At 44.4% G+C, this 11,300-nt stretch overlaps 1 protein-coding gene across 3 annotated transcripts in view; it reads left to right on the top strand.

Annotated features, from left to right (window-relative positions):
* The first annotated feature begins 501 nt into the window (after nt 1-501).
* The window catches only part of NUP98 (nucleoporin 98 and 96 precursor), a 40,995-nt gene continuing 30,196 nt past the window's right edge, over nt 502-11,300 (top strand). For 2 of the 3 annotated variants that reach the window (XM_069808733.1, XM_069808731.1), the window contains exons 1-9: nt 502-662; nt 4,233-4,336; nt 5,114-5,215; nt 5,390-5,569; nt 6,294-6,433; nt 7,559-7,666; nt 8,316-8,499; nt 10,124-10,284; nt 11,068-11,205. In XM_069808733.1, coding sequence (XP_069664834.1) covers nt 4,264-4,336; nt 5,114-5,215; nt 5,390-5,569; nt 6,294-6,433; nt 7,559-7,666; nt 8,316-8,499; nt 10,124-10,284; nt 11,068-11,205 — 1,086 coding nt within the window. In that variant the 5' untranslated portion in view covers nt 502-662; nt 4,233-4,263. Of the gene's footprint in view, nt 663-1,642; nt 1,662-4,232; nt 4,337-5,113; nt 5,216-5,389; nt 5,570-6,293; nt 6,434-7,558; nt 7,667-8,315; nt 8,500-10,123; nt 10,285-11,067; nt 11,206-11,300 lie in introns of those variants that run through there. The other variant, XM_069808732.1, reaches the window with a different exon arrangement.

Below are 11,300 nucleotides of genomic sequence, written 5' to 3'. Positions count from 1 at the left end.
TCCTGCCGCTGCGGCCAGGCCCCCCCCGCCCCTCACGGACGCGCCGCGCGCGCGCGCCCCGCGCCCCGCGCCCCCCGCCCCCCCCCCTCACGGACGCCCCCCACCGACCAAACCAGCCCATCGCTTTCGCCCCTTCACGGTCCCTTTAAGGCTCCAGGCCCCGCCCTCTGCGCCGCTCTACGCAAGCGCCCGAGCTCTCTCGGATTGGACCGATGTGGAGAATTCCCGCCCTCAACGCCCCGGATGTTGGGCTGTGCTTGCGGTACGGCATTCTGGACCCTTCCGCAGCATCGGTTCCGCCCCCTCTGTCGCGCCAGGCCAATCGGCGCTCAGGGCGCGGCGGACGTAAGGCTCTCCTTCACCCAATCCGTGAGAAACGCTCCCCGTTCCCCGAGGGAAGGGGGTGGAGGGGAGGGGGAAGCTGCCTCGCTTTCAAAGGGCGGCGGCCAATGGGCGGCTGGCGCGCGGGGGCGGGGCTAGCCAATGGGGCGGGCGGTGGCTGTAGCGCGGGGGCTGCTGGGAGGCGCGCGGAGCGGGCTGTGACGCAGCTTCCCTCCCCCCGTGAGGCGGCGGCGGTGGCGGCACCGCGACGGGAGCGGCGCGGTGAGGCGAGGCCCGGCCCGGCCCGGGCTCCCTGCCTTCCCCTCCCCTGGGCGCCGGCGGTGAGCACCGAGGGTGGGGGGAAGGAGGGCTCACCTTTCCTGCCCGCCGGGGCGGTGCAACGACCGCCGGGGCGCCTCGCGGCCTTTGTTCCGTAGCGCCGTTCCGGGAACCGGGCCGACCTGGGGCCGTGGGCCCCGTGTGTTTGGCTGGACGGGAGGAGAGGGGAAGGGGACGGCCCGCTCGGAGAGGCCCGGAGAGGGTGGGTGGTTTAGCGGGGGGCGGCTGGGCCTCGCTCCGCCTGCTCCTCTTGCGGGGGTCCCCGCCGGTGCGTGGGGAGCTGCTCCCCCCCTCCCCCCCCCGTGTTTGGGGTGCTTTCGGCTGTTTCGGTTTCCCGTTACGGGGTCTGGCAGGGGTGCTGGGGTGATTACGGTGAGGGCCGGGGAGCCCGGTGTGGGCTGGGTTGATGGCGGTATGGGAGCCGGTAACGCTGGGGATACGGTGAAGGGGAAGCACAGGTGAAGCGGCGTGGTGTGTACGATGGAATCGGGGGGTAACGGCGGGCCTGTCTCCAGGGTCTTAGCTGCGGTGGGCGTCTGGGGATGTAAGCACTAGCTTGGTACCGGGAGAGTTATTTAAAGTTGGGTTAATGAACTAATCGAGCATCTTTGGATGCGGTTGGGGGTTTATGTAACATTACTGTAAAACTGTAGTTAGAGCCCTTTTCCTCAGGAGTGAGGGGATAGCTCCTGTTCAGCTGGGGATGGTGTCCAGCAAGTGGGAGAGAACCGCTGTGTAAAAAAAACCCGACTTTAATCCTGCTCCAGCTCATCTTCACTTCTGGGCGGCTGCTGGTGTTCATGCAGTCAGGGGCTTCGAGTGTGTTTTCATGGGACAGTTCAGAGCACGTTTGATTAACACAACATGAGCCTGTTGTCCACGTCTGGTTGCCCCCCAACTACTGTCCTGGGTTAAAGGGACCCTGATGTGTCCATGGCATCAGTGACCACATAAAGCCTGAGTTCTGTTTTGGCTGAAGTTGAGCTGCTGAGGGTCGGTAGGTAAGGAAGGGTGGCTGTGAAAGGAAAACGAAGTTCCAAACCCTGTGGGAGGGTGAAATCTTTCAATAACTTGTTTGCATTTTAGAAAATGATGCTTCAGATTTCTTCTGAAATGGAATTTGGCTTTTAACAATCCTCAGTGTACTGATTTTGAAACAGCAGTGCCATAAATAAGGGGGACAGTCAAAGAAGAGGGGTTTTATGAATTGCAAACAAGATTGAACAACCACTGAAAACTGTGTGCACTTTGTACCTGGCCTTCAGTGAGACTTGCTTAGGGGCAAAGTGAGATGACTGAAAACAGCCTATAGAAATAGAGAAGAATGTAGCTGAGGTGGGTGTGCAGAGTTCAAGGAGTGCACTTGCACTGGGTGTCAGGATACAATTTCTCTCACAAGTGTGAAAAAGAATAGGTAGGATTTTTTTAAGGCATCCTAGTGGGTGGTGTAGTGTAAGGCAGACCAAATCGTGAAGTTTGGGGTGTTGGGAGGTGGGGGGTGGATGTTCTTGGAAGCCACATACAGTCGTGCTGGAGCACAAAGGTTGGATTTTGAGGAAGCGAACAGGAGATTGCTCTGCGTTTTGTCCTGCTATCCAAAGCTGGGTTCTGCTGGAAAACAAAAAGCAGCCTTGGCACTGCAACGGCGAGGTGCTTGAGAAAGAGTTGGAGGTGCAGCTGGGGAGGGTACATGGCATGGGCATTGGGGAGCAGGCCCCTGGGGAGAGAGGGGTTGCAATGTAGGATGCAGGGTAACGCTACATCTCACAGCAGGATCCTGTTGTGTGGCAGGCAGCACTCTCTTCCAGGAGTCAGCTCTAGGCTTAGGGTGCTCTGATAGTTTGTGAAATCGGCTTTTTCTTTCTTATACCAGAATCATTTTATTTAAAGCACTCTTAATGTGTGTAAGGAAGTCGGTAAGGACTTGCATGCGTGAGTGGGAAGACTCTTAACACCGCAAAATTGTGATGTACTGCTGTTCTGAATAGTTGAAGATTACACAAAACATCTTTTTCGTTACTCTCTATTGTAAGTGTTGGATGCTGATTTGCTCTTGACTGTTTTAGTCTCCAGTAGTGCTGGGATGGCTGCAGAGGTACAGTGGGTAGCTGTGGTTGCTCAAAACCTGGGTTTGGCTGTTCCCAGAAGGTGGTATGGGTTTTTGGGAAAACAAATGGTTTCATGGATGGGCAGATAGATTTAGTGACTTCACTCTGGAGTGGCCGTGCTCGGCAGTATGCAGAGTACATGTGTGCTTCCTTTTGGTTAGGAGGATGTAAAAGGAGTTGGAATTAGGGAGCTATAGAGAAGCTGTCGAACCCAGGCAGAGGTAAAGGTGTGGATTTTGAGTTTAACTTAAATTGTTGGCGACCAGATGGACAATACTTGATAGGAGTTTATTGCTATCCTGAATGTCGAGCCTCCTGGAAAACCTAAATGGAGTTTAAAAAATGCCGAAAGGCTAAAAGCATGTCGTTGCATAAAACAGTGCTATTCTAATGTGATAGTAAGTACTGCTTTGTAAATATTCTTGGTATGGGCCGTGTCTTACAGTTTTCTAAACTTACTACTTCTCCACTGCTGTGGATTAGCTAATGCTGCCAACAATGGATTTTTTCTGGATAATACTGGCATTTTCAATGTGGAGCTAACAGGTGTTAGCCCCAATACAGAAAAAGACTACAGATTTCTCTGACCGGAGTATGGCTAAGGATCTGTCATGATTTTGTTTTAACTTGGTTGGTTTTGTTGAGAAAAGCTGTAACATTGTGTTTGTACTGAGAGAAGAGATTGGAGTGAGGCAGTGTTACTAGATGTATCTGTAAATAAAATGATGGGTGTTGTAAAGGTGAAATCAGCCCCTGCATAAATGGGGTAAAACTCCCCTGAACATGTATTTTAAAACAACATCTTTTAGAAAGTTGAGAAAATCCCAGTGCAGCCCTGTGAGCAATAAATGGGAAGAAGATGGGAGGTGTGTTCCTGTAATTCTTGTGCAGTGCACTTCCACTTGTCTTGTTTGAAGTAGTTGGCAAATAGGGTTTAACAGAAAATCAATCATGGAAAATCCTGGGAGTGTCACAGAAACAGCTGTAGCATGGTGCAAATCCCTGTGTGTGTTCTTAGAGAAGCATTCCCGTGGGGTGGTCTTTCAGGTGTTGAGATGGCTGAGCAAAAAGGATTTTATGTTGCCTGATGTGGCTCAAACGTAGTAGAAACAGATGTGGGAAGTACTGTGAGGGTTAGATGTTCTAGAGGATTTTGTTGACAACACGTAGGTCGGGGGGAATAGTTTAATTTATTAGATTTTTTTTTTTTCCAGTCTGAAAGATGTACAGAAAATCTAGCCATAATTAAGGGTGGAAGACGGCTTACTTGTGATGTCACTGAAGTATTAGTGTTCTTGTCCCTTTCCAGGTTCTGACAGTGTTCTAAATTGCTTAGTGTGACTTAACATGCTGTCATGCATTTTATGGCTTAAGTACTCAAATTAGATTGCTTACATCAACAATGAGGTAGATGAAAAATGAGTTTTCAAGATAAGCTTTAAATAAAAGCTGAATTCTTTCCAGATTTAGGGGGAAAACCTGATACATCCTGAAAATGTTTAACAAATCCTTTGGAACTCCTTTTGGAGGCAGCACTGGTTTTGGGACAACTTCAACTTTTGGGCAAAGTAAGTAATGTGTCCAAACTAACTTTTCAGTACTTAATGTATTTTTTCCTAGGGGTGCAGCTAGAGGGTCAGGCAGGGGTGGTGATTTTTTGTGTGATGGAATTGGAGTGCTGCTGGGCTGTCCAGCTCGCTTGCTTTGTAGTGAATCAGGTTCAGGAGCCCGAGGCTTCTCCACTAACCAAGCTTTTAATTTGGGTAGATACTGGGATTCCATGTATAGGCATTGAAAATTCCTTTTATAAAAGGAGTGGAAACTCAAATGCTTAGATGAAGGCCATCTTGATGGGGTGGGTGGGAAGATTCTTTCAATCAGACCTGGAATATGTTGGGAAGACTTGGAAAGAAAAAGCATGTAATCTGAGGAGTGTCTTCTGGACATATACATTGTAAATACCATGAGTGAGCTTTTAGCCATTAAAGCAGACCATAAACTGGTTGTATGCCCTGTTTGTTTGGAAGGAAACATAATAATTATGTTTATATTGCTCCTAAACCAAGGTACGAGAAGAGCAACTTCCAGGCACCATAGAAGTGTTAGAGGTCTTGCAGAGGAGGGTCTCTCCATTCTGTAGAAGTGGCCGACTCAAATATTATAGCCTTTTGCTTCAAGAGCTCTGTAGAATTATTAATTGTACCACTTCACATGTCCCACACACTGATGTATAGGTAGTTGTGCACAAACTACTTTTGGAAAGTTAAAAAGGCAGTGACAGCATTTAGTTTCTAGTACACACGTTAAGAATTTGGTTTCATCTGAACTATAATGTTGTTTTTCAGATGCTGGCTTTGGTACTACAAGTGGAGGAGCGTTTGGAACATCAGCCTTTGGGTCGAACAATAATACTGGAGGCCTCTTCGGGAGTACTCAGACAAAACCAGGTATTGTTGTGTTACGGTTGTAGTGGAATGCAATCCCTGAAAGAAGGATTTTATTGAAGTGTGTGGGGGGAACAAACCCAAGCAACCATCAAGAAAAGCAACAACAAAAAAACACCCTGAAAAACCCAAGCACTTGATGATTGCAAAAGATTAATAGTCTGTTTCTGTCTTCAGGAGGATTATTTGGTTCGACTACATTTAATCAGCCAGCCACCTCCTCCACAAGCACTGGCTTTGGGTTTGGAACATCAACTGGGACGTCAAATAGCCTGTTTGGAACTACCAGCACTGGCGGAGGCCTCTTCTCATCCCAAAATAATGCCTTTGCACAGAATAAGCCAGCTGGGTTTGGAAGTGAGTAAAACTGCTGCATCTCCCTTGAGCATTGCTTATTTTCTTTAATTGAAGGGCACAGAACGCTGGATGTACGTGTGGATCTGGTACAAGTGTTAATGTAGGGTTTTCGTGGTTTTTTCTCCTGAAGGATATAGTGACATTATTGTGGTCCACAGTAGCCAAGAGTGAGCCTGATAGGCTACAAAATCTGTAGCTGTGATTCTAGCCATGAGTTTTGAAATAAGTTGAAAAAGGTGGTTGGCTGGCATTTTCTATTCTTGAATATCTTTTGTTGCTGCTTGATTTTAGCTTTTTATTCTGCTGTTGTAGAGCAGTTATAGTTGGTTTTGCTTCTGGCACTAGAATGCTTGAAATGCCTCTTAAACTCTATTGTAATTCCCCAAAGCAGAAGCAACTGCTTGCAGACCCTTATGAGAAGAGACAAGAAACCTCATTGATTCCCTTTATACATGTTATTTTCTTAGCATTGTCAGGACTAGAATGAAACTGGCTGCTGTGGTTATTTTAGTGTTTCCTGGGGTGGTGAGTTAGGGGCAGTCTTCTACAGCAGAACATTGCATTATCAGACTATTGGTTGTCCAGCTCTGCTGTAAAAAAAAAAATTCCTAGCAGTTTCTTCTATTTCTAAACTATTTTGTAATTTGAATAAAATATTTGGTTTAAGTTTTAAAATTCAGGTTTGTTTTAGTACTGATCTTTTTTTTTATTTATTTATTTTAAGACTTTGGAACTAGTACCAGCAGTGGAGGTCTCTTTGGAACCACTAACACTACTTCCAATCCTTTTGGGAGTACATCTGGCTCTCTTTTTGGCCCAACTAGTTTTACCGCTGCTCCAACTGGCACGACTATTAAGTTTAATGTAAGTTCTGTTTTTCCTTCTTAATCAAGCCTGTTTACTGTAGGAAGCATTACATTTTGTAGTTACTTGGTAAAGTACTGTCTTGGTCACTGAGCTGAAAAAAAAAATGAGTAGTTCATATGGAAGTATGTAGTGTTTGGAAATTATTTGAAAACACCCCCTTTCATGGAACTGTTGCAGTGGAAGTAGGATGTATAATTAAATCCAAAGAACTAGCATTTTTTTAATTCTGAATTTGACAGACTTCTCAAACACGGTGGAGTAATGCCCTATCTAGACTTGCTAGGTTTACAGCTGTGTGAAAGCTGAAGAGGTAAAGCAGCTCTTAAAATTGAGCCTTCTCAGGAAGGTAGGAAGTGCCACAGAATGCTGGGTGATCAATGCTAAATGCTAACAGCAATACGGGTTAAAGATGTCTTGGAATGGGTCAAAATAAATTCAATTCTCTTACAAGTCAGCATGGCTTTGGAAATGTAAAATGAAATGTGAAGACTGATCCCTTGTGTTTTCTGGGTGAGTTCCCTTTAAGAAAGGGTTGAATAACATCTTGAAAGTTCTGTGGCAGTTGAAAATAGCGGGTGGTTCAGAAAAGAAGCCATCATGGAAATGGGGTAACTGATATCTGCTGGAAGGAGGTATTCTTTTTCCCAAATAATTGTTCAGGCAAATCTCAGCTCTCTTCGTTTCTAGATTGAGCTGATTTAACAGACTGAGACTTTGTTATTTTGGGACATAGACAGAACTGTGATGATAACTTGGGCAGTCTGAGTGCCGTTGATGTGTATTTTCATAGTGCAGTTAAAAAAAAAAAAGTGGGATAATGAAATCCATGCATAGCTAGAGGATTTGTATCACAAATTTAGGTAAACTACTTCTAAAGTGAAACCAAAAAAGGAATTGCACTGCAGGTTTTTTGAGTGTTACTAGGGTAATTTCCACTACTGATTGCCACTAAACATGCCTCATCACTGGGTGAGGCCACAGCTGTACAGGTAACAGTAATAACACTGCTTCAGGTCCTGTGCTAAAGTTAGGTTTTAACGGCATCTGCCGAGAGAGTGCTAACTGTGTTAACAAAAGTCTATCTGGATTTTAAATTTGATGTCTTAACCTCTTCTCTTGCAGCCACCAACCGGTACAGATACTATGGTGAAATCTGGAGTTAGCACTAACATCAATACCAAGCACCAATGTATTACTGCTATGAAAGAATATGAAAGCAAATCTCTTGAGGTTAGTCAGTGAGCATTCAAACATGCTTATCTTGTTTGGCTGTTGTTAGTGTTGGTTTAATACACCTTTTTTTGACTGTAGTAAGTATCTTCTATGCTCATTGATATGAGTACAACCCTCAATATCTGCATCACTCACAGAAGAGAGCTATCATCAAGTAAAACACTTAATGCAATTAATATGGCGATGCATTTGTTTTTAAGTGCTCAACGCTGCAGTTTTTGAAGAGCTGAAATTCCATCTCACCATATACCAGGAGGGTGAGAGATCCTGTTGGGAGCAATCCTGCACTGCTGAGATAATGGCAGAATCTCAGACAGAACTCAGAGTTCTTTAATACAAACTAGTGTTCCCAGGGATTTAACCTGAAGCCTTTCTGTTTAAGTTGACTTATTTGATACTTCAAAACAGGTCTTCTACTCAAAAGATCTGAAAAAGCTCTGGGAAGTAAAATTGAAGCCCAAACATGAATCTAAGTTTAGGTCTTGTTTATGGCATCCTTCTTTTTAAAAATGTAGGTGTTACAGCTTTTCTTGATACCCTCATCTTGGTGTAGGCTTGAATGCTGTGTAAACATGCTAATGACACTGTTCTAACCTCACCCTATGTAAAAAGAATGTGTAAAGAGAACTGGGTTTTCATTTACTAGGAACTTCGTTTAGAAGACTACCAGGCAAATAGGAAGGGGCCGTCAAATCCTGTAGGAGCAGGAGCAGCTGCAGGCTTGTTCGGGTCTTCTACTGCTACATCAAGTACAGCTACAGGACTTTTTGGCTCTTCTACTACTAACACAGGCTTTTCATATGGACAGAATAAAACTGCTTTTGGAACCAGTGAGTACTGCCTGTCCCCTGTCATTGCTGTGACTGGATACGCAAGTATTCTGTTAAGCTATTTAAAATTCTGTAATGAAAAGAAGATGAGGAAACATTGGTGCAAGCTCAGACTTTTACTCGTTGTATTATCAACATTCAATAATCAGGTTCTTTGCCATAGAAATCTCTATTTACTTACTCTTCAGGGATTGCAAACTTCCTCTGCATCTCCCAAGTTTTGCTGGAAGGCAGTTCATTGGAGCATCTGGCTAGTCAGCTAGTTCACATGAGCGAGTAAAACAATTTGAAGTAAAACCACCAGGAAACTGCTAATGATCAGTAGGGTAATGGCATCAGCTGGTTGATGGTGAAGTCCAGATTTTACTTCTGCTAATGAGCAAACATAAATTCCCTGGAAATGGTCAAGTTAATTTATAGTAGCCTCACTAGAATTTGCCAGGAGCTTTTCTTCACAGTAGATCAGGGTTAGGATGTGGACCTGTTACATGTCCTGCCATCCTGGTTTCACGCTATCCATTTTGGCATCCTTGGTCAAAAAGTAAAAGCCAGGTATGAAGTAACTAATTTACATAAGTGTTTGTATGTCTGGTAGTTGCAGGTCAGTTGGGCTAACTGGTTAGTGGACCTTTTTGAATTTAGCATAAAGCAAATAGTGCTGAAAAGTTCAAACACAAATTCTATTTTTACTAGTTTCTGCTGCAAACTTAAAAGTAAGTAGATATTTGTATATGTGGCATTAAGACTATAAACAGAAGATCAAAATCCTACGGTCTGTAGTAACGGAAGCGATTATCTGCTGTAAGAAAGGCTGTAGTGTCTTGGGTTAGAATTGTGCCTGTCCTTAGTGACGGGTACTGCTGGCCTTAATCTCTGGGCTTGTTTAAGGCCTGTGGGGGTTGATCTGAGCTGCTATCCTTGAGAAAGATCAACATACAGGTGGCCATATTCCTGTCCACCCTGCAAAGGTATGGTTCATTAAAATACAGGGACTGCCCAACCTGACAGCTTTGCTGGGCTTCGTGTATTTCTTGTGGAGCCAACTCCAAAGAAAGCACCTAGTTCTGCAGAGATAGCAATGGCAATTGTGAGAAGGAGCAAGAGCTCTTGTCTGTGCATATACCATTTTCACCACATGTAAACAGCCCTTTTCCTTTGAGGAGAAAAAGGGAGATGATATTTGAAGTTCAGGTAGAAGTTTCTGTAGTAGTAATTGTGTGGGTTATAAAACAGAACTGCTGTGCAGGGCATTGGCTGCCTGCCTCTTGCCCAGTGAGCCCTTTTCAGGTGCTCATGGTACCATTTTCTTTGTACGGTGAAGAACAAACTGATCATATAAAAGCTGGTATCTTTTTGGTCAGATCTATCTGCGAGGTAAACAGGCTGGTAATTCCTCGGTGTTATGCTCACACTGACTTTAGGACAAGGAGAACCTGATGAATTACCTAATACAAACTACTTCCATCTGAACGCAGGTGCTGCGCTGTGTTGATGACACGGGGTGTTTTGCTTTTCCATTGAGTTGAAGCATCTTTTCTCCTGTTTGAATGTGCCAGGTGTGGAAATGTAGTGGGTTTGGATAAATCCTTGAGGAGTTTTTAACCAATGTGTTTATATGTCGTAGGTACAACTGGTTTTGGAACAGGAACGACAGGGGGTCTTTTTGGTCAGCAATCTCAAACTACAAGTCTGTTTAACAAACCATTTGGTCAAGCCACAACAACGCAGAACACTGGGTTTTCTTTTGGCAATACCACTCTAGGACAGCCGAACACGAACACAATGGTAAGACAAATTGTTTGAACCCTTAAAGGTGTAAGTTGTGGTATAACTACTCCAGCTAGATGCAAGAGGCTGCGGTACAGTGATTTAGATCTTCCTCAAATTGTACAGCTTCATAAAACTAGGATGCAAAGCTTCGAACGCTGCTCTCTGAGCTAGCAGCTTCTTGCCAGTCAGAATTTTTCATTCGTGATAATTGGACAGCAATACAGCTTGTAACAAATAACTTTTCCCATTCCCTTCTTGAAGCAGTCTGCTCTCTCTATCAGTTCAAGTATTTCTGATCATGTTCACGTGGATAATATAATTCCATTATTAACATTTTGTGGGAATTCATTAACAATTCTGTACTTTCTGGCAACTAATGACCAGCAGTCATGAGTTCTTTTGATAGAAGTATGCTACATAGCTGTAACTTGTTGCATAGCTAGGGAATTTGGCTCCAAATATACTATATTCTTTCTGAATATGTTGTGACTTCTCCCAGAACACCCTGTGAAATATTTCTTATCCATCTCCCTCACTCAATGATGAAGAAATTCCAATATCCTTTTCAGCTTGGAGCATAAATTCTTTGATTTTTTTTTTTTTATTTCCTTTTTGTAACTAATTTTTTTGAGAATGACTAAAGCTTCTGAAATGCTTTTCACCCACCTTCTTCCCCCAGCAAAAATGGTAGTATTGTAGCATCATTTTATTAACTGACTTTGTGTGTTAGCTCTGTTATCATCAGTGCTAGACTTGAAAAGCGTTGCAGCAGTATCTTAACCTAGTTCCTGTTTATAGGGTCTCTTTGGGGTAACCCAGCCCTCACAACCTGGAGGCCTTTTTGGAACAGCTGCCAATACAAATGCTGGTACTGGATTTGGAACCGGAACTGGTCTTTTTGGACAAGCTAACACAGGATTTGGTGTTGGCGGTTCGGTATGTCTGTACCTTAACAATAAAAAAAATAAAGGAAAATAAAAACAGATGGCTTAGAGTCCTGTTCCTGGGTTTCGACCTCATGAAACTTGCAT

Source organism: Haliaeetus albicilla, chromosome 20, assembly GCF_947461875.1.
Source record: "Haliaeetus albicilla chromosome 20, bHalAlb1.1, whole genome shotgun sequence".
Classification (NCBI taxonomy): Eukaryota; Metazoa; Chordata; class Aves; order Accipitriformes; family Accipitridae; genus Haliaeetus; species Haliaeetus albicilla.
Note: the sequence above shows the minus strand (reverse complement) of the source record. Positions and strands in the feature narration are given on the sequence as shown.